The sequence below is a fragment of the Hevea brasiliensis genome, chromosome 9 (assembly GCF_030052815.1).
Source record: "Hevea brasiliensis isolate MT/VB/25A 57/8 chromosome 9, ASM3005281v1, whole genome shotgun sequence".
In the NCBI taxonomy this organism is placed as follows: Eukaryota; Viridiplantae; Streptophyta; class Magnoliopsida; order Malpighiales; family Euphorbiaceae; genus Hevea; species Hevea brasiliensis.
In genome coordinates this window covers 3,581,168-3,602,560 of record NC_079501.1, presented here as the reverse complement: position 1 = coordinate 3,602,560, position 21,393 = coordinate 3,581,168, and the positions used below count along the sequence as shown (strand labels likewise).

Here is a 21,393-nt window from a genome sequence, read left to right as displayed (position 1 = left end):
TCTTCCTCCGCCCAGCCACCACAGTGACCGTTGTCAAGTCTGTGAGTAAAATATTAATTTTAATTGTAATTTCACTATTATTATATGTTCAAGCATGTTCATGCATCACTTATATATATGTATCTATGTAGATAAACTCTAGGCACGTTTTATGTTGCATTTATAACTGTTAAAGTGCCATGGATGTTGTTGTGGTAATTTATAAAATTATTTAAGAGAGAAAATTTTAGTCAAATTTATCGAGCATTTTTGGTATTTTAATTTTATTTAAATTTTATGAATTATTGAGATTTTGAATTTTATATATATTAATTATTTAATTTCATTGATTAATGGTTAATTTAAAACCAAACTAAAAATAAATTAAAAATTAATTTTAAATTGCAAATCAATCAAAAATCAATCAAATCGGTTTATCGAACCAACCGAAACGAGCGATTTTGATTGATTTTGTTTTTTTTTTCATTAATTTCGGTTGTTTTAAAAAAAATGGTGGGGGTTTTTTTAATAATATAATTTTTCGGTCGTTCGGTTTGAACCGATTGCTCACCCCTACTTATATATATGTATCTATGTAGATAAACTCTAGGCACGTTTTATGTTGCATTTATAACTGTTAAAGTGCCATGGATGTTGTTGTGGTAATTTAGAGCAGTGTGCGTGCGTTGGTGTGCGTGTGATGTGGTGTGGACTATGGATAGGACGGGTAGACACGGCTTGAGATCTTCGCTGGGACCTGGTCATTCGGGGTAGTCACGGCTTGAGTTCTTCGCTGGGACCCTGATTTGGTTTATTAAGCGAAAGTCCGGCTTGAGTTCTTCGCTGGCACCAGGTTGGATTTAAGAGAGCTGTATAGGGGATCAGCTCCCATATATTATGATTGATATTACTGGGTGTGTAAGTGCTCCAAATTACCTTTTTGCTGTTATGATGTGAATTTGTTGATGATGTTGCATTTAACTCTACAGGATGCATTAGTTTTAGATAGTTATAGAGATTATGGTTAAAATTGATATTTTACTCTTTGAGTCGAGCGCTCACTTCTGTTCAATATTTTTTCAGGCCACAGGAAGATATTTTTGAGGTTAACCTGCTTTCTCCCTCGCAGGTCGATTATTAATGTTTGTATAAACTTGTTAAATCTTAGAATTTCCGCATGTGTTAGAAATGTTTATTTGATTTGGGTCTGTAAACTAAATTATTATTTTGGACCTGTAAACTTAATATTCTATGCATGTTTGATGGATTTGATGAGGGAGCTGAGCTCCCATTTATTTTTATGCTGATGAGTATGTGGAGGGTGAGCTGAGCTTCCCAATTGATGTTATAATTTGTTTACAGGTCGGGTGAGTCAAAAACTCCCCGTTGAAAGGTCCACTTTATGGCCGGACTCCGTCCAGTTGATTTCTTGATATTGGGCCCAAATGGGCCTTAGAGTTGGATTAATGAATAGTTAGGCTTACTACGGACCTCGGGGGCTTTAGGCTGGCCCAGGTCCTAGTGCCGGTCCGGTCCATAGGTTGGGTCGTGATAATTTTTATATAAATTATAACTTATTTAATAATCATTAAATTTATTCTTATACTATTTTATCCTATTTTTATATCTATCGTATTTAAATTTATATAATAATTAAAAAAATAATTAAATAAATTTATTTTTATAAAAATATATTAATAATTAATTAAAATATTTTTTATCTCACATAAAAATTATATAAATATTTATTATAAAAATAAAATTAAAAAAGAATAATGTTAAAAAAAAAAATCAAGTATGACAGATAAAAATGGGTGGAGATGATATTAGAGAGCTTATTTTTCTTACATTAACATTTGATAAAGATCTATACTTTATCTGGCTCAAATGGCCTACTTCTTGAGAAAATAATTTAGTAAGTAAATTACTTCATGTGAAATTAAAGAATTTAAAAAACCTTAATTTGCCAAGATATATGTTATATTATATTTTTGGTGTGTCAATTATTTTCATTAAATCTGAGACAATGTTTAATGACATATATTTTAGGATTCATTGAACATATTAGCATGTTATTATGTCATAATTACAGGCAATTAATTGAGTTAAATAGTATAAAATCATTAATTCAGTCAGTAGTATAATGGTGATTAGAGGGTTGGCTCTTTATTATATAAAACAATCAAGTCACTTGTATATTTCTTGTTACAGTGTGGCCCTAGCTGATTAATTCCTATTATCCCACATAATAAAATGAATTAATTTGCCTTAATTATAATTAACACTGAAAATGTGTAATACATGATATCACACTCTCTATGATTGAGAACATCATTAGGAGTATCTGAGATATCTTTTGGATTTTCATGTGTTATTCTTCATGTATTGGATTTATAATATAATTATTTTTATTCTTATAAATAAATATTTTTAAATAATTAATTAACTTTAATTTTAAAAATTATATTGTAAATTTAATTATATGATTATTACTTTTCATTTATAGAACAACTAAAAAATATAATTTTTGTTAAAAAATAATAATAAATAATTTGATAAAAAAAACTCACCTACCATGAATAGTCACAAGACCACCGAAATCTTCTCTGTAATCCACGTGTGCGCCAACAAACTGCGACCCATGACTTCTTATCCACAGAAGCGACTACACAGCGTTTAGTAAATCAAAAAAATAAAATTTTAATATATTAAATTAGTTGAAAACAGACGAGACGCTTAAGGAAACACAAAAAAAAAGAAACATAAACAGTAATACTCCCAATCAAAAGAAGAGACGCCGTCAGTCACCACAACACCAGACGCACGCACACTGTCGCGTAGCTAAAGTTGAGACCTCGCTTGCGCCTTTCTCAGGAGCCGTCACCCGCCACCACCACTAGTACTCTGTTATTTTTTGGGTACGAAGGGAAATGCAGAATCTTGCTCTACCATAAACGCGCGAGATAAGGTCTCACCTGATCGGTTGCCGGTGAAACCCGACATCTCTTTTTTTTCTTCACGACTTAGGGTTTTGCTGATCAATGGCATCGGAGGATGTGAAGACGAGCGAATCGGCTGTTACGACGATCGTCAATCTAGCGGGGGAGGCTAAGTTGGCTAGAGAGGGAGTCAAGGCCCCGAGCTATGCTGTTCTTAGCATCTGCAAGTCTCTTGTCGCTGGTGGTGTCGCCGGTGGAGTGTGAGTTTTTTTTCCTCCTTTTCTTGGTAGTTTCTTTGCTTCCCGGGATAATAAATCGTGGTTTTGCGTGGAAATGTATGATCTTTTGTGGTTTGCCTGTTTATTTACGTTTTTGAAAGTTAGAAGTTGAGAAAGGTCAAAATTATGTAGAACAGGAATGGTTGAACTAAATTTCTATCCACACTTGCTTGTTAGAAATAAAATTTGAGATTGTTTTCCTGATCATTCTTTAGTTAAAGATTCGTTGTATTATAGCAAGTTTGGACTATTGGGTTTCAACTTCACTTTCCTTTGTTGCATTGGGACCTAACGTAAATCATATACACGGAGGAGTAGGAGGTAATGTTGTTAGTTTATTGGTTTTTTGGAAGCTTATGACATTGGTCAATTTGGATCTCAAGAAAGGTCTAAAATTATAGTATATCTAAAATTTGAACCCGGCGTTATGGATCCCAATCTGGGTCATAATGATAGGCGAAGCTAACAGATACAATAATCTTGACTTTTCGGAGACTCGTTTTGTTTCCATAAGTTGAATTAGTGACTTAAAATTAAAACTTTGATATTGTCATTGAGCCTTTGTAAAGACTGTCTACAGTTAATCGGATTGTTTCTTCAGTTCCTTTAGCAGAAAAATTTTAGCTTTTGGATTAGATATTTCATGTCTATGATTTTTTTGGTTAAGTTCTACATTGTGTGCTATAATAACTTGTCACATTATGTGTGTGTGTGTGTGTGTGTGTATGGTTTTTTCTTGCGTGAATATTTGCTTGTTTCAGTTTTTAAGCAGAGTATTATTGTTATCAGAGTCAAGTCTTCTGAGTTTATTCCTTTTGAAATCAAATGGAATGGCTAGTGGTGCACTTAAAGACTATTTTTTAAAAATTTGATTAGTGTAGTCTATACTGTAAAAGGTTCTAAAAAGTTGCCCCTCTGAGGAGTGCCTATAAATACTATGCGAGCAGGGGTTTTCAACTTTCACTGACCGAAACAGTTGAATGTGCATTCAGGTCACGTACAGCTGTTGCTCCATTGGAAAGGTTGAAGATATTGCTCCAGGTTAGATCATTCTAATTACATTGTTCCATTGAATTCATTGCGTGTGTATGCATGTACTGTGTGCATTCATGTAGTGAACATGCACAACGTAAATTTTGCACTGATTAGCTCCTTAATGTGCAGGTTCAAAATCCCCACAACATAAAATACAATGGAACAATTCAAGGGTTAAAATATATATGGAGAACTGAGGGTTTTCGTGGACTGTTTAAAGGCAATGGTACCAACTGTGCTCGTATTGTCCCAAACTCAGCAGTGAAATTCTTCAGCTATGAGGAGGCTTCTAAGTATATTTACTTGAAAATTTCTAGTTTTATTGGTTGGGCTGGAATTCAGTGTCTAAATTGTTATATTAGATAGTTTTTGTTTAATGCAGAATGTATTTGGTTATATAGTATATGGATGGAAGTACTAACTGCTGCTTGTCTTTAACATACTGAATTTGCATAGATCCATCAATCTTAAAGAGAAATGTTATGGTCTTTTGAACCAACAATGCCATTGTGGAAATGTTTATAGCCAATAGTAATATGGAACAAAATAAATCATTCAGTATTGATAGCTTAATTAGTGCAAGCATGTACAAGCATTCTACATCTGTTTTGTAATTTTATGACAGTGGAAAAAGGTGATGTTTCTATTTGTATAAAATTATTAACTGAGAAAGGGGCCCCTTGCTTGTTTCTTTGGTTCTACCACCATATATGTTATCGAGGCATTAATTCACTTTTCTTTTCCCAATCATTTGAAATTACATTTGTACATGGTTCAAGGGTTTTCTCTGGTCCATCCAAGTGATATCTTTATCTTTCAGCTGATCTTCCTCTATATCTGTGTGGCAGGGGAATATTGTGGCTGTATCAACAGCAAACTGGCAATGGTATGTTATCAATTGGTTGCATTATTTTTCTTATACTTTGTTAAAAAGACAATGATGGAGATAATGCATGCACATCAATGCTTGGCTAGATAATATCTTCAGATTGAGTGGGTTCCCTGCCTGCTTGTTAGCAATAGATGGCACTTGGTAAAGACTATGCAAGTTATCTGATTCCTTCTCCCCCTCCCTCCTTTCTTCCTACTGTTATTTCTTGCAGAGGATGCTCAACTCACTCCTCTTCTACGCCTTGGAGCTGGAGCATGTGCAGGAATAATTGCCATGTCTGCAACATATCCCATGGACATGGTACGAGGCAGGCTAACTGTACAGGTACTGTCTTATTATCTTTTAGACTTCATTGCTTGCAGAAATATTTCATTTTGTTGTGGGCTATAAACATCTATTTCAAAGAAAAATTATATTGTAGACTTCATTGCTTGGGAAAGCACATGTGATGGAATTCCCCCTTTCTTTGGGTAGTTTTTTAAAGAAAAAAAATTAAGTTGCCTCAACATTTTCTGCAATTATCAGGGTGTCATTTGTTGAATTTTTGTATTCTAAGTTGCTTTTTCCTCCTCTTTTATCTTGTTTTGCAGACTGTGAATTCACCTTATCAATATAGAGGAATGTTCCATGCTTTATCAACTGTGCTTCGAGAAGAAGGTCCACGGGCTCTGTACAAGGGCTGGCTTCCTTCTGTAATTGGAGTTGTGAGTCATTATTTCCTCAAGTTACGCCATATGTGAACTTATCAATCTGTGGGTTAAAAACGAAAAATTATATAAGAAAAAGGAATCTAACAATGCTGGTAATACCATAATTCTTATGCATCTAAACATGTAATTATAATTATTGACACCTTGTTCATGTGAGCTTTTGTCTCTCAATTTCAAATTCTGTTCACTTGGAATTTGGTGCTTTTCAGCTGAAAAGACATGCTAGTTGAGATTTTTTTTTGGTGATGCTACAATCTTTTAGCAATTACCTTTTTTAACAGTTATGATTTTGGCAATGATCTTCGTGATTGGTATCATTGGCATTTGTGGAGAAAATGTAGTACGTAGCTGCTGGATTTTTGCTTTACCTTCTTCTTGACACCTCCCCTCTTTGTTAAATCTCTTGCTTCTTTCTGAAGTACTTTCTGGGTTTATTATTGTATACTTCAGCATTGAATTTTTGGTTGATAAGCGGGAAAGATGAAATGGAGAAAGACTGATCATTTTAACCCTTCTTTTTCTAGTTGCTTGAAAATAGATTAATGGTGATACTCTTGCTGTTACTAATAACTCAGAATTCTTATTTGACCCTAGGAACAAAAATGTTTCTCTTTGTTTGCTCTTGGTAACCTATCTTATTTCTTGCTGACAGATCCCATATGTGGGTCTCAACTTTGCTGTGTATGAATCGCTAAAGGATTGGTTGGTTAAAGCTAAACCATTTGGACTAGTTCAAGATTCTGACTTAAGTGTGACTACAAGGCTTGCTTGTGGGGCTGCGGCTGGAACTGTTGGCCAAACAGTTGCTTATCCTCTTGATGTTATTCGCCGGCGAATGCAGATGGTGGGTTGGAAAGATGCTGCTTCTATTGTCACTGGTGATGGGAGGAGCAAGGCCCCCCTTGAGTATACTGGCATGATCGATGCATTCAGGAAAACTGTTCGGTATGAGAGCTTTGGAGCATTATACAAGGGTTTGGTACCCAATTCTGTAAAGGTGAGTCACTACGAATTTTTTTCTCATCTTTGAGGAGTTAATGACTGTCAGGATTACCTCAAGTTCACACAGTTATCATTTCTTAAGAAATAGATTTAGTCAAGATGGTTGAATGACCAGGCTGCTGGCCAAATAGAACTTTCATGTTATTTTGTTGTGCTTTATTTACTCTTGTAGATCAAGATATCTTGAGAATATTTTGTTCAAAAGTCTCCAGAATTCTTCTTCATGATGCAACTTTTTGTGTGGCTGCTAAGCCAGATTATTTGATCATGCTCAGCATATATGGAAATAGGACAACATATCTGCAAGGACCCTACTGAGTCTGGATGCCATGACTCATAAAAAAACTATTTGCTAGTATAATAAACTCCATTAATGTAATTGATAGTGATATTTATTACAACCTTCACCGTTGTTGATAGGTTGCTTGGACTATATTCACATCTAATTAAGCTATTGAAACTTTCCAAGAAAACTGAAATAATTTTCTAGTTAAGACTTTATAGATCTTTTTTATGTGTGCATGATTGCAGTATATTTCTTGTCTAATTTTCCTGCTCTCTTTTTCAGGTAGTCCCATCTATAGCAATTGCATTTGTGACGTACGAGGTTGTGAAGGACATTTTAGGAGTTGAGATAAGAATATCAGACTGACGCATGGCTTCTTCCTGATGTCTGTTGAAAAAGTGCTATTTTTGTAGTCAAGTGAATAAGGAGAAGGTAAATTAGGTTAATTTTCTTCTACATTTTCTCTGTGATTTGAGCTTAAAGATGCATTTTAGGCCATGTTACAAATTGTTGTCCCTTGTTTGTTTCCTTGACAACATTTTGAAGCTTTCCGCTTCTTTTTTAGATTGTCAATAAGTATGTTGAGGGAACAACTCAGCGAAATGCAATCGGATGAGAGCTGAGAAAGCATTTTCTGTGTATCTTTGCAATAATACATAGTTACGCATTTGTCTTCCTGTTATTCTCTCTGCATTTTTTTTTTATTTTTTATCTTACTCGATTTATTATTATTATTATTATTTTTATCGGGACTCTGATACTGTTAATATTTCTTCTAAATGAGAAAGATTGCCATAATGCCATGTTGGGTTTACAGTTGCCTGATTCTGTGCTAGATTTTGCATGTCTTATGTAACTGGTTAATTTTGTTGGTGAGAGGGTAGAATTGTCTGAATGATAGTATTTTCATGAAGATCTTTATTTTCTTAAAAAAAAAAATAATTTAAACATGATCATTGAATTGTGGATCCGCATCAACTGGTGATGGGTAAGCCATTATCGAGGTTTGAGGCCTAGGGATCGCTTTACCTGTATTTTAACTGTTCATATCCTACCCATAAAAATCAGGACTGCCTATGCCTGTGCCCAAAATTGATTCAAAAATTTAATATAATAATTATAAAAGTTTTTAAAACAGACGACTTTTTTCAATAGGATTTTTATTTTTTTGGAAAGAGCAATTTTAATCTCAATTTCTATCAGAAAAATAATTTGAGACATTTTCATGCTTTTTTTTTTTCATCTTATAATTTTAATGCAATAAGAAAGCAATGCCATGAATAAGAATAGCACCCATGGAAATCTTATATACAGTATCGGAAATTAACAACATTTATGCTTGGTTGCTCTTAAGATTGGTAAGTGGTAATCACACTGAAATTACTATTATAAGGTACTTGTTCTCTATAGAATTTAAGCAGTCTTCTGATTATATAAAGAAAATGACGAAAGAACCATAGGGAGGAGGTTTAGCTCTACAAGGAAATTTGAATTTAGCTGCTCTAAAGCTTCATAGGCATCACTCTCCCTCTTTTCCTTCGTCAGCCTAATTTCTTCATTTGTTTCTTCTGTCATTTGAATATTTTACTCTGCATCAGGAATTAAGATCAAAATCATTATTTACTTAAATATATGTCTGGTGGTTATGAGAGAGAGAGAGAGAGAGAGAGAGTTTACCGTTAATTGCGGTTTACCATTAATTTATTAAACAGTTAATTGCTGTGGTCGGAAAATTATTGTAATTATAAAAATTGGTTGAGATTTTCAATCGTTTATTTTTTAATTTTAAAAATTTCAATTATTGATGATTAATTTAATATTTAATTATTAATTTAATTATTTAGTGTTGGACAGAAGTCAGCAGACTCAGCCCACTAAGAGAGGCCCTTGAAGGAATGGTGCGATAGAGGTACACCACAAGTACTGAAGCGTCCTCTTTTAAGACCACTGATTGTTCGGCCAGGGCCCAAGCGCGTGCATCCTCGTGAGCAGCAACGCTCCTTCCTTAGTTGCATCAGTCAAAGGTTGCACCAACGATAGCACGTGTTAGTCGCTAAACAGACCACGTGGCTAATTCCAATCCAATTGTTTTTTTTTTTTTTTTTAGTAATTCCACAATACGTCTAGTCATCCTGGCGGCCAATAAAACGAGTAAAACTGTAGCGATTATTTGGCGTCAAACGCCACTTGCTTTCGTTGAACTAACCAAAATATCCTTACGTCTGTAGTTCGCTCGCAGTTGATTAACAAGAATTCGAGGGAATCTAATTACCCAAAGAAAACAAACAACATGGATATTATATATATATATATATATAAGAAATAAATAAATAATTTTCAAAAATATAATGGCCAAAGAATTTCAATTCAATGTTTCTAAAATATCTTAATCTTTGATAAGACCTTTTTTTTTAATTTATAATTTACAAAAATTGTAATATATTTTTTTATTAATTATTAAATACATTACTTTTAATAAAATTTTCTTTTAGTGGTTCACTATATTTAATGTTTTATAATTTATGTAATTTAATTTAAAAATTAACTTGTTTTTTCAAAAAATAAAAAAATTAAAGTTTAATTGTAAAATACATTTTTTACTAAGGAGATTTTTTTTCGTCAATAGTCAGTTTGTGTGGGAAGAAAGATATTTACAAGTTATTTTCCATTTGGGGAAGTTAAAGACCTTTCTTTTCCAGTCCCTTCTTTTTCTTTCACATTCATTCAAAAAATAAAAATCTATTCTCTTGTGGTGCTCCATTCATTGGTATTTATTTTGATGATTTAATTATCTATTTATTTTCTCTGAAGGATGTGACAGATAGAAAGTTGGGAATGAAGCTTGGTTTTGTTTACAGTTGCATTGTTAATTTGTTTTATGAACAAATATTATTTGATCGTGTTAAATTTTAATTTTAGTTTTAGTTTTGATCACTTTCCGCCTCTGTTTGAAATTCTTATCACTCTGTTGTTGAGAATTACGATTGCAAGTAGTCATCTGTTTTTAAGATTCAATTTCCACTCCCTGCTTTTATTAGAGTTTCTGTTTTCTTCTTACTTGGTTTGTTTTCATGGTTAATTTTAGTCCCCAATTAATTTTCGCAGCATGGAACGAAATGAGAAAGAAGTTGTTGCAAGTGATATAGCTGGGAATGCTGATCTCCAGGGAAAAGCCTGTGATTTTCCCTTGAAATTAGAAGACCACAATGTTTTTGAATCACCGATAATGTGTGCATCTTTGAGGAGCGATTGGCCAGAGAGCTCAACCCATGGTTGTATAGGTCCAGGTAGAGTAGAAGATAGGGATTCCAGTACTTGTGTCATTTCTTTGGCAGGGTCTGTACCTCCCAAGACTAATCCGTGTTCTATGAATGATGTGGGAAATGTGTTTGAATTGACGGAGGGAAATTATAGGACTCCTAATCTATCCTTAGTTAGTAGCCCTTTGAATAATCGTCGAGGAAAATGGCAGCATCATTTATCTGAGTTGCCTAGTGGGTCTATATATAAGGTTTTACAGGGTGTTCATGATACCCAAGAAAGCTCTGCATGTTTAAGGACTAATGACAAGAGAATTATATCGAGCTGTAATGTTGATATTCCTCTTAACAACTTACCTACTTCTAGCTCTTTTCAGCTATTGGTAAAAAAAGCCTTGAAGGGAAAAGGAGCTTTGGCCAAAAATGAAGATGCTGAAGCTGGATTTAGCAGTGCCGCAAGAAAGATTGCTTCTGATGCATTGATGAGATCAAGTGCCAACAGTAATAAGCTTTCTTTGCATTGGATTGACGGGTCTAGTCCTGAATCTATACATCATGGGATCAGCTTGAGAGAATGGATGAAACGTGGGCATTGCAGAAGAGATAATGTTGAAAGCCTGCTTATTTTCAGGCGAATTGTGGAGTTGGTGGATTCAGCACACTCTCAAGGAGTTGCCCTGCAAGACCTGAGGCCATCCTTCTTTAATTTATTGCCATCTAATAAGATTGTGTATACTGGTTCATCTGCCAAGAGAGAATCGAAGGCTGCTGTATTCCATGATTTGCTTAGGAAAAGGCCAATGGAACAAGATACAGGCACCTATGGAAGTTTAGTCAGAAAACAGCAAAAGCTTGGTGAGGACTTGAACTCTTTTGGACACCAGTCTCAGTTTGCCTCTAATGCCATCAGGACTATGGCAGATGAGATTAGCTCTCGTGCAAATGGTGCACAAGACTCTGGGAATGTTGAACTTCAGTCTGAGCGCCATTCTAATTACCAAAGTTCATGTATGAAAACTAATCAACGAACTCTTTCTTTAACTGTACAATTGGAAGAAAAATGGTATAGAAGTCCAGAGCAGCTGAATGGGGGGTTTAGCACATTTTCATCAAATATCTATAGCCTGGGAGTTCTTCTTTTTGAGGTGAGTTCTGGCTGCAGTTATTGGTCCTGCTTCTAAGTTTATTAAACTTGATTTTCCTAAGTTTAGGATTGTTGTGCCATTTGTGAAATGTGAAACCAATGTGGTAAGTCTCATTTTCTTCATTATGACATTGCAGAGCTTTATTTAAGGAATTTACCGTTACAAAGAACTACTGATTTTATACCATTAATGTTATCTAGAGACATATCTTTTGTTAAATACTCCTGTATAGAACATAGATAAGGAATAAATTACTCTCATGCAAGTAAAAAGTAGTAGGGCTTGAGTGGAAAGTCGATCTTTTCAACTGATGTGAGCTGTTTCCATCAGTTGCTCAGCTGGTTTGAATCACATGAGATTCATTCTATTGTTATGTTGGATTTGCACCAAAGGATTCTACCATCAAATTTTCTTTCAAAATATCCAAAGGAAGCTGGCTTTTGTCTTTGGTTTCTTCATCCTGAACCTTCAGCTCGTCCAACAGCAAGGTATAACCGTCTGGATTTCTTTATCTATTGCCTTCTACTCTAATTATTTAACATGCTGTTAATTGCTGAATTGGTTTTGCATACCATGGCAATGATTATACATTGTTGATTGTGGCTGAGGGTAGTGAAAATTTCCTATCCTCTTCTTCTTCAATAGCCTTCCTTGTACTTGACTAAAATCCATCTGCTTCCTTCTTGTATCCTTCTAAATTTCCATGTGTTCTGTGCTGAATATCATTGACAACTAAGAATGTAGAGCCATCTGGTAAATATAAGCCATTTCTTTAATTGCAGGTTAGATGCTCTGCTGTAAATGATTATTTGGATAGTGCTTCTGTTGTTTCCATGCAGTTTAAAACATAATGGCTGTCTGCTGATGACAGTTGAACGCTCAGCTACAGTGTTACAAACAACTAAACTTTGAGTGTAATTGCTTGTTTACATCTAAAACTGTAGTTGCTTCCTATATGCTTGTGATGTTCCTTGGTATCCTAAGATATGATATATGTATCTTCAGGTGCTGGGCACCTATGAGAAGAAAAATAATCAGTAATGGTCATTTAAATAACATGGCTGCAAGGAAATAGTTCACAAAGAATATAAGTATTCAATAAGATAGCTCCTTTGTGGCCGGATGACTGGTTTAATGCTTGACAAGGTTTTATTTTTGCTTTATGTTTAACTGATAGATTTTGACATTGCTGTCACTCTGCTATGTAATTTACCTTGTTTCTTGGATTTCATATAATGTGCAGTTCTAGTTGCCAATTCCATATGCTGCATGTTGGTTTTGTATAGATTACCAAATGCTTCTATGCAACTCATTAGGCTGATACTGTATGTCTTTGAAATGTGGCTAAACATGATATAATTTCAAAGCCCTTTATTTGGCATGCGACAGTGAAATCCTGCAGTCGGAATTAATTTGTCAATCCCAGGAATGTTGTTCTGGGAATGATGTATCAACATGTCCTGACAATAATGATGCTGAATTGGAGCTGTTGCTTCATTTTCTCAATCTATTAAAAGAACAAAAACAGATGCATGCCTCCAAGTTAATTGAACATATTGAGTGGTTGGAAGATGATATTAAGGAGGTTGAGAAAGGACATTTCTCAAGGTTTTCCTCAGTTTTCTCTCAGACAGATGCAAGAGAACAAGGATTGCATCTTGGTGCAAGTTCAGTTGCTATTTCTGGATCATTTTCTGACACCAACATGAATGAGGAAAGGTCAATGAGAAATGTTAACCAGATTGATAATGCCTATTTCTCCATGAGATCACAAATCCATCTTTCTTCCGCATCATGCTTTGATAAAGATTTTCTCAAGAGTCAAGATAGGTGGTCTGCATTTCGTAATGAGAAGGAGGAGTCAAACATGATTCAGAAATCTGCTGATCCCCTTGGGGCATTTTTTGATGGTTTATGTAAGTTTGCTCGATATAGTAAGTTTGAAGTGTGTGGATCACTGAAAAATGGAGATCTCCTAAGTTCTACAAATGTACTCTGCTCTTTAAGTTTTGATCGTGATGAGGAATACATCGCTGCTGCTGGGGCATCAAAAAAGATCAAGGTTTTTGAGTTTGGCACACTTTTAAATGATTCCATCGATATCCATTATCCTGTAGTTGAGATGTCAAACAAATCTAAGCTTAGTTGTGTCTGCTGGAACAACCACATCAAGAACTATTTGGCTTCAACTGATTATGATGGTGTGATTCAGGTCTGTAGTTCTTGCACTTGGGAAAAGATAGTTTTAGCAGTCCATTGCATTCAATTTTGTCCAGCTTCCTTCATTATATTTATCATAGTGATGCATGCTCACTAAACTGTTAGTTGATAGGTGTGTCCTTGGTGTCCATTTCAATAACTTACTCGTTATCATTTTGCATTATTGACTACCTGAGATCAGTAACTCGACTTTATTTTATAATTCTAGCATTCAGAGAATAAAATTTTAGATGCCTTTGGTCTTAATGAGGTAATGTTGCTGCTCTAGCCACCCTTTTATTTAAGAGACAATCATTATTTTGGCTTAAGTGTAATGTAGAATGATTCCATCTGTCTTGCACAATCAGGGAACTTGCACTGCTAAAATGGAGGAGATATTATTTAGCAAGATTGATCCATTTTGAAACTTGTCCTATAAAAAGCTACATTAGAAAGGGAACTTTTATGACACTCGTTTGATAATTTTTTGTTTTCTTTTGTATCCTAAATGACTTTACCGGATCAGAAATCTTAAATGGTGCTATGAGTTTCAAAAGGGAGGGAGACAGAGTCACAGATAGAGAGAATGTAATGATTTTCCTAGAGTTTTAATTTGGCAAGTAACTACAACCATAGGATCTTGCAGGGGAGACGACATTCAGTGTATTGTTAGATTTTTTTCTGCATTTATCGTTTTCTGACTTTTCACAAGCATGATTTATCTGAAAATACTAATGAATTAGAGTCATATTAGACTATAATTGTAAAAGGAACTTATCTTCTAACTATGTGTGACTTTGTTTAATAAAATATATAATTTGTTGAGAAATTTATTATTGTGATGTAAATGAAAAGTAAATGTTGTTGATACATTTATTCAAGATCACTTATCAAGTTGCCATTAGTCTTGTTTTATGCTGTTTCTTATTTATTTTATTTACTGCTAATAACATGGTGCATATGGATGGAGTCCAGATTTGGGATGCAGGCACTGGTCAAGGGTTTTCTCAATATACAGATCACCAAAAGAGGGCATGGTCTGTGGACTTTTCACTAGCTAATCCTATGATGTTTGCCAGTGGAAGTGATGACTGTTCTGTCAGATTGTGGAGCATTAATGAGGTGTGCTTTATCTTGCACTGTTCGAATTCAATTTGTGGCCCTAAGTTGTATGGCAGTTGTCTTGCATTATCCTCCATATGTCACACACCTGCAGATGCACACAAGCACTTGAAGCCAAAAATGCCAAACTGTATCAACTTACAATATCTACATTCTAACATACTGACATGCAAAGTTGGAGGTGAAAGAGAACCTGTGAAACTGTTCTCTGGGTTGAAGCAAATTGTTAGGAAAAAAAAAATTCTCATCATTTTGCTTTTGCCTAGAGGGACATGCTTTGGCTGTAACTGACAAGCTGGTATAGCCATGGACGAGATTTTTCTTTGTCTAAATTGCTGTTGGAATTGGATTATCAGTTTTTCTTTTGTAGTGAGTATGCATATACCCTTGATTTGCTGACAGTGGACTTAACACATGGGGTTGTGTTTGGTGGGCAGTCTAACTTCTTCAATCCTATTACTGAATCTAAAATATCCCTTATCTCCTTAAAATTGGTAACTTCTTGAAAGTTCAATTTATGTATGCGCTGCAGTTTTTAGTTTTTACTTTCAGAGTAGTGAGAAGAATTTTGAGTATAACTATTTGCATAGTGGCTCTATGGATACCATTAGGAATCCGGCCACTATCTGCTGTGTTCATTTCTCTGCTTCATCTAGTCACTTGGTAGAGTTTGAATCTGCTGACCATGAGATCTGCTATGCATATCCACTCAACTGTTGCCAATAGACCTAGCCCATAGTTATATATTAGGCAGGCATTCTCTGATTCCTTCTGATCTTGTTAGTGAGTCAAAATTCATCTTGTTCTCCAATTGAACTTGGTACACTGCTTGAAAGTTCAATTTGTCAATATTGAATTTTAGAGTTGTCAGGGGAATTATGGATGTAATTATTTTTGCAGAGAGGTTCTATCGGTACCATTTGGAATCCGGCCAATATATGCTGTGTTCAGTTCTCAGCCTCCTCTGCTCATTTTTTAGCGTTTGGATCTGCTGACTATAAGATCTACTGCTATGATCTGCGGCATACTAGAACCCCTTGGAGCATATTAGCTGGCCATGAAAAAGCTGTTAGCTATGTGAAATTTTTAGATTCAGAAACCCTTGTTTCTGCATCCACAGACAATACTCTAAAGCTTTGGGATCTTGAAAAGACTAGCTCACCTGGGTTGTCCTCCAGTACTTGTCGCCTGACATTTGGTGGTCACACGAACAAGAAGGTTCGCTACACTAGTATAGATGTATTATTTAATAATTTTAGCATATATATATATTTTTTTGGCTGGTTCTGACCGTTACAAGTTTTTGTATGTTCAGAATTTTGTAGGCTTATCTGCTCTGGATGGATATATAGCATGTGGTTCAGAAACTAATGAGGTAAAATTAGCTAAATCCTTTCATTAATTTACATTTGAAAATTATTTTTTTCTGCAGCATTGTACTTTGATTGATCTTGATTTCCTGCCGGTCTCTGTAACAAAATAAGATATTTTGTCTGTTTGAAAAGACTGCATCTATATAGTGGACTGGGCATTTAAATTTCATCTATCAAATAGCCTGCTTATGATTCATAAGCATATCCATTAAATTGCAATCAAATGAAAGATATCTAGTATAGCACAGCAAGATATCTAGTATGGCACATCAAGACTATTATTGAAGATTTGTTTCCTTGAAAACTAAGGGAAAAGTGCATGTCATCTTGCATCTGCACTTCTCATTTTAGAAATTTTTTCTCCTCAGGATCAGGTTATCTAACTTTTGCCAGTTGTATTGATTCCCAGGTTTACTGCTATTATCGATCCTTGCCAATGCCAATCACTTCTTATAAATTTGGGTATGTTGATCCTATTTCTGGAAACAAGATTGATGATGATAATGGACAGTTTGTTTCAAGCGTCTGTTGGAGACAAAAATCGAACATGGTTGTCGCTGCGAACTCAATGGGAAAAATGAAGGTATTAAAGATGGTGTGAGTCGTGGCAAGAGCTTGCCCTCTACAGCACATTCATCCAGGAAGGCAGGAAGCAGAACTACTCTTTGAGCATTTGCTATTTGGATGCCAGTCACAAAAAGTTGTCTCAGTTGGGGTGGGAGGACGGTGCATAAGTGTGACCTTAGTTTAAACACTAAGGAAACATGTGCTAGTCTTGAGCTCTCTCATTTGCTGAGGAAATATTATTTCATAGATGCTTTCGGCCAACTATTAATGACATGCTGCTTGCAATAGCTTCACTTCAATGACATGAACTATCTGTTTCATAGCTAACCAGGCTACTGAGTCGATGAAGATCAAATACCCGTAACTATTTCAAGGACAGGGATTCTAAGCTGCAGCCGTTAGAAAAGGAGCATATTCCAGCCAAAGCTCTTTTAAACAATTTAAAGGGAGGCTAAATTTGGTTAATATTTAAACTTTGGAAAGAGAGGATATTCGCACAGGCAATTGGTTATTAAACTGACATTTGGAGATGAATGTAGATGCTTGGAACTATAAAAGAGGCTTATATTATGGATTGCTCCTCAGAACTGTACATCTATATGGGTGAGGTATGCAGTCACCTATTTTTCTAAAGTAACATAATTTTTTTTACTATGGATTGTATATAAGCTATTATGGTGAATTGCATTGTTTTCTGTATTTCTATCATTATTATATAGAATTATGATCAGCTGTGACTGTCTATTACTGCAAAGCATTGCTGAAAGTAATTTAAATCCGCTGTTCATAATTGAATGAACCAATATGTTAGGAACTCTAAAATTTACTCCTCCATCCCACAAAGATAAATTTACTATTCTTTTTCATTTATCTCAAATTATAAATCACTGTCTTTTTCAAAATAATAATTTATTATCTTTGTGAGAAGGAGGGAGTATATTGAATTATAAATAAATATCGTATAGATATAGATATATAAGTAAAGTTCTCAACATAACGAAACACATATATGGGGAAGTCTAACAACCCTAATGGAAACCTTAAACTGCCAAGGAATTTACTAGAAGAAAATAGGAAAAAAAAAAAAAACTAAAATCTATGGCTACTACATATAAAGAGCTGATTTGGGCTGAAATAACTGTCCACTTAAAATATCCTAGAAATAAGCCATTAAATTAAGATATTCAATTTAGGATGAAGCAATGATTAGGCAATTGAAGTCTATGAGAGCTCTGAATCTGATGCTTGGGATAGAGGTTATAGAAGGATTGTTGTTGAGACTGATAATTTGTGGTCTTCAATCCAACAATTGTTCCATTTCTTACAACTCTTGTTTGGAGCATGGTATTCGTGGGCTTTTGACGCGGGATTGGATCGTCTTATCAAGCATGTATTCCGTGAGTATAATTTTGCTGCTGATTGGCTTACTTATCTTAGGCATTCTTTGCTTTTAGGGGGTGCATCTTTTGATATTCCTCGTGGGTCTTAGCAGCCTGTTGATGCATGATATTTGTGGGGTAACATATCCTAGGAGCTGTGCGTCTTAGTTTTTTTCTGTTGTTTGGTTCCCTTTCTTTCAAAAAAAAAAAAAAAAAAAAAAACCGTCTATGGGAGATCTGAATCTGATGCATGACCAGAAGATGTTCTCCTTATCCTTGGACTAATCATCATTAGCTGGCTTTCCGAGTTCATTCTCAACCTACGCCCGCAAGGAGTCAGTCGTGGAGGTCTACAGCGTTCTTTTGGTGTCCCTGTATGACCAAATCGGCAAGATGTTATACCAAAAGCAGAACATTAAAAAAAAATCAATTTACTTTGGCTCATTGATATTTCAAGGCATGACTCGATATCGAAGTTAGATTTACCTGGTTGCCTACTTATTTTCAAATCCGTCAATTTCTTTGACAGGCATGGTTTTCTGTTCATGGAGTCGGGTGATGTTGGGAACTTTCTTGTGGGCGATGGTAATGTGGATAATGAGAATGGATCATCCATGGCGTTGATATTTTCATCCCCACTAACTGAAGCTTTATCACTTCCTGATTCAGAAGTTTCTTTCTGAGTTGCTCTTGTTCTTTCTTTCTCAAAAACTCTATAAACAAATATCTGAAATGGAATTTGCGATATAGGTGATGAATCAGTTGCATCCCAGGATGGATATTTCCTTAAAAGATTTGACTCCAGGTCACCATAGTCCACTGCTGGCATTAGTGAGTCTGGCTCTCTATTATAATCAGGGTTCATGGCGAGGAAACGTTTTGTATAGCGAAGAATCCTGCAGATGGATGAGAAATTTGGTCGTTGATTTGCATCGGCTTGCCAACATCTCTTCGTCAAGTTGGTCACAAATTTTGGTGTATTTAAGGGGAACAATGGCCTTTCTCCTGCTCGAATATTTCGGCTCATTTTGTCTCCTTGAAGATGGCTGTCCTCAAATGGAACTTTTCCTGTCACAAGTTCAAAGCAAACCATTCCAAAGCTGTACACATCTGATTTTTCTGTGTATTTGAAATTTCGAGCACTTCCTGTCTGTTCTTGCACTTCCAAAACTTCTGGTGCATACCAGATGAACGGGAGGATTCCATTCTGATTTGAAGAGTTTTTAGGCGAAAACTTCTTAACCGATGAGAGCCCAAACCCTGAAACCTTGGCATGCAGGTATCCTTCTGAGCTTATGTTTCTTGGTTTAACAAGAATGTTAGAAGGGTTTAAATTGCCATGGTAAATTTTCTTGGAGTGAAGATACTCCATTCCTCTGGCAATTTGTAGCATAAGATCAATTGCAACAGGAAGAGAAAATGGAATTCTCTTTCTCGGGCCACAAATCTCTCTGATGTAGCTGCAGAGATCTCTATGCATTAGTTCCATAACCAAAAAACACTCTTTCTTTTCCTCATCGGTGAAGCCGCAGAAGAAATGAGATATATTTGGGTGGGAAAGAGATAACAGTGAAGAAATTTCAGGAACAAGGGCTTCAATGTCACCAAAGAAATGTCTAATGGCAAGGCTTTCTCCCAACCATACAATCTCCTTGTATTGGCTACCACTCCCAAGGCGTCTTCTTACCTGGTAATCTTTAGACCCAGCCAGGATTGAACTTGGCAAGAGTTTCCCATTCTGATGCTCTGATCCTTCCAAATTTTTCAGAAATAATTCTATGAGTTGTCGAGCATGCTTTGTTGAGCATGAAATCTTCTTTTCCTTGATTTTATTTAGGAGAATCCACCTATCCTCTTTCCAAGCTGTATCAAAACGTTCACACAATTCCTGGGTAATGAGATACTGCTTTGCGAACCTCCACTGAAATAGTTGTGGGTCTTTCCATTGCTTCTGATACTTGTTTGAGTACACAAGCCTCTTCTTCTGTATCTCAAGCTCATCCCACCCTGAAAATTCTCCAACAGTTTCGATTGCTTCGATAACAATTGGAATGTAGGTAAGTAAGTTGTGGATATAAAACTGGACGCAATCTGTATTCTGATAAAGTATAATGGCTTTTGCCCACCAGTCCTTGGTTTCCAAGCATTGCTTGATGTAGCCCTCTCCTTCTTTGAATATTCTATGAATCTCTCTCAATGGTTGTTCTAGTATTCTCCATTTCGTGTGCTTCTCTTCAAATTTCAGGTTCTGCTTCATCTCTTCTGAGATTGAATTATATGCAGAATGGAATATATCAAGCAACAGGAAGCACTGCCGCTGATTGATTTGGATATTGTCGCGAAATACCATCATTGCCTTCAAACTTCCCAATACTTCTCCAATACGCCTGAATTGTTCCATTCTGAAACTCCGCTTAAGAAGAGTATCTGCAAATGAGAATTGCAAATCAAAACACATGCATTAAACATCAAATGAAAATTTTCATAACATGAACTTGAACCAGGCAATAGGAAACAAATATAACTTACCAGGATTAAAAAGAAAAAAAAGTTGGAACAATGACCCTGATCGTAGAAGAGAGATTGAAAGAGGGAGAATTGCTGATTTCTACCAGATTCTTATTATCCAAACATAAATCCGGCAGAAATCAACAATATCCTACGCCACTACAAAATGGGAAGTAATTGGGATCCCATCAACAATTAATGTGAAATCAGACAAAAGGGGATCAAGCCCATATAACGTATTATTATTTTATTATTATTCTTTAATCGAAAAGGGTTAGGACTTAAGAACACTTGTCTCTAATTGAATTTAGAAACAAGAATTTGCGTTCCTTAGAAAATTGAGTTTGATTATGGAATATTTCAAGGCAAGGAGAGTAACGTAGCCCCAACACTTGTCACTTTGTTTTTTCATTTGCGGTGGGTGTTATTCACTTCCATTTTTGGCTTTGCCGTTACCTATGACCCACTTTTCAATTTCATTCACATAATCTAAAAAAAAACACGCCTAATTACACCAAATAATATTCAGATTTCAATGATTTTAATTTTTTTTCTTCTATAAAAAATGATTTTTAAATTTTTAATTACTATTGAGTAACTTACATGATAAAATGCCGTATTTGCAAAACGTCGCGTTTGGCTTGAAGTTGAAGTGGCACTGTGCTGTACTATTGTCACGACCTAGCATCACAGGTTGGACCAGCACTAAGACCTGAATT

At 35.3% G+C, this 21,393-nt stretch overlaps 3 protein-coding genes across 4 annotated transcripts; 2 read left to right on the top strand and 1 right to left on the bottom strand.

Moving 5' to 3' along the window:
* The first annotated feature begins 2,714 nt into the window (after window positions 1-2,714).
* Window positions 2,715-7,803, top strand: LOC110644724 (mitochondrial adenine nucleotide transporter ADNT1). Its single transcript, XM_021797643.2, has 8 exons — window positions 2,715-3,178; window positions 4,189-4,237; window positions 4,361-4,524; window positions 5,080-5,117; window positions 5,335-5,447; window positions 5,714-5,827; window positions 6,486-6,830; window positions 7,404-7,803. Exons 1-8 carry the CDS (start codon window positions 3,021-3,023, stop codon window positions 7,485-7,487), a joined length of 1,065 nt encoding a protein of 354 aa, XP_021653335.2. The 5' UTR covers window positions 2,715-3,020; the 3' UTR covers window positions 7,488-7,803.
* Window positions 7,804-9,744: 1,941 nt separating this feature from the next.
* LOC110644707 (protein SUPPRESSOR OF PHYA-105 1) lies at window positions 9,745-17,541 on the top strand. The gene is made up of 8 exons (XM_021797615.2): window positions 9,745-9,888; window positions 10,227-11,526; window positions 11,857-12,014; window positions 12,916-13,738; window positions 14,701-14,847; window positions 15,748-16,065; window positions 16,163-16,222; window positions 16,630-17,541. Exons 2-8 carry the CDS (start codon window positions 10,228-10,230, stop codon window positions 16,819-16,821), a joined length of 2,997 nt encoding a protein of 998 aa, XP_021653307.2. The 5' UTR covers window positions 9,745-9,888; window position 10,227; the 3' UTR covers window positions 16,822-17,541.
* A 160-nt stretch (window positions 17,542-17,701) lies between these two features.
* Window positions 17,702-20,870, bottom strand: LOC110644708 (uncharacterized). 2 transcript variants are annotated; one of them, XM_058152469.1, is made up of 3 exons: window positions 20,696-20,870; window positions 18,653-20,593; window positions 17,702-18,538 (listed from the first exon to the last, which is right to left on the bottom strand). In XM_058152469.1, exons 2-3 carry the CDS (start codon window positions 20,565-20,567, stop codon window positions 18,393-18,395), a joined length of 2,061 nt encoding a protein of 686 aa, XP_058008452.1. In that variant the 5' UTR covers window positions 20,568-20,593; window positions 20,696-20,870; the 3' UTR covers window positions 17,702-18,392. The 2 variants fall into 2 exon arrangements, with proteins under 2 accessions (XP_058008452.1, XP_058008451.1); XM_058152468.1 differs by lacking the exon at window positions 20,696-20,870 and having other exon boundaries at window positions 18,653-20,630.
* Between the last annotated feature and the right edge of the window lie 523 nt (window positions 20,871-21,393).

Bases quoted from the DNA above. Each gene is read 5' to 3' on its own strand.
- LOC110644724 (XM_021797643.2), top strand. From the start codon at position 3,021: ATGGCATCGGAGGATGTGAAGACGAGCGAATCGGCTGTTACGACGATC. The intron at 4,238-4,360 runs GTTAGATCATTC...CTTAATGTGCAG, and splicing joins GGTTGAAGATATTGCTCCAG to GTTCAAAATCCCCACAACAT. The intron at 6,831-7,403 runs GTGAGTCACTAC...TCTCTTTTTCAG, and splicing joins TGGTACCCAATTCTGTAAAG to GTAGTCCCATCTATAGCAAT.
- LOC110644707 (XM_021797615.2), top strand. From the start codon at position 10,228: ATGGAACGAAATGAGAAAGAAGTTGTTGCAAGTGATATAGCTGGGAAT. The intron at 14,848-15,747 runs GTGTGCTTTATC...TTATTTTTGCAG, and splicing joins GATTGTGGAGCATTAATGAG to AGAGGTTCTATCGGTACCAT. The intron at 16,066-16,162 runs GTTCGCTACACT...TTGTATGTTCAG, and splicing joins GTGGTCACACGAACAAGAAG to AATTTTGTAGGCTTATCTGC.
- LOC110644708 (XM_058152468.1), bottom strand. From the start codon at position 20,624: ATGTGTTTTGATTTGCAATTCTCATTTGCAGATACTCTTCTTAAGCGG. The intron at 18,539-18,652 runs GTAAATCTAACT...TTGGTCATACAG, and splicing joins GAAAATAAGTAGGCAACCAG to GGACACCAAAAGAACGCTGT.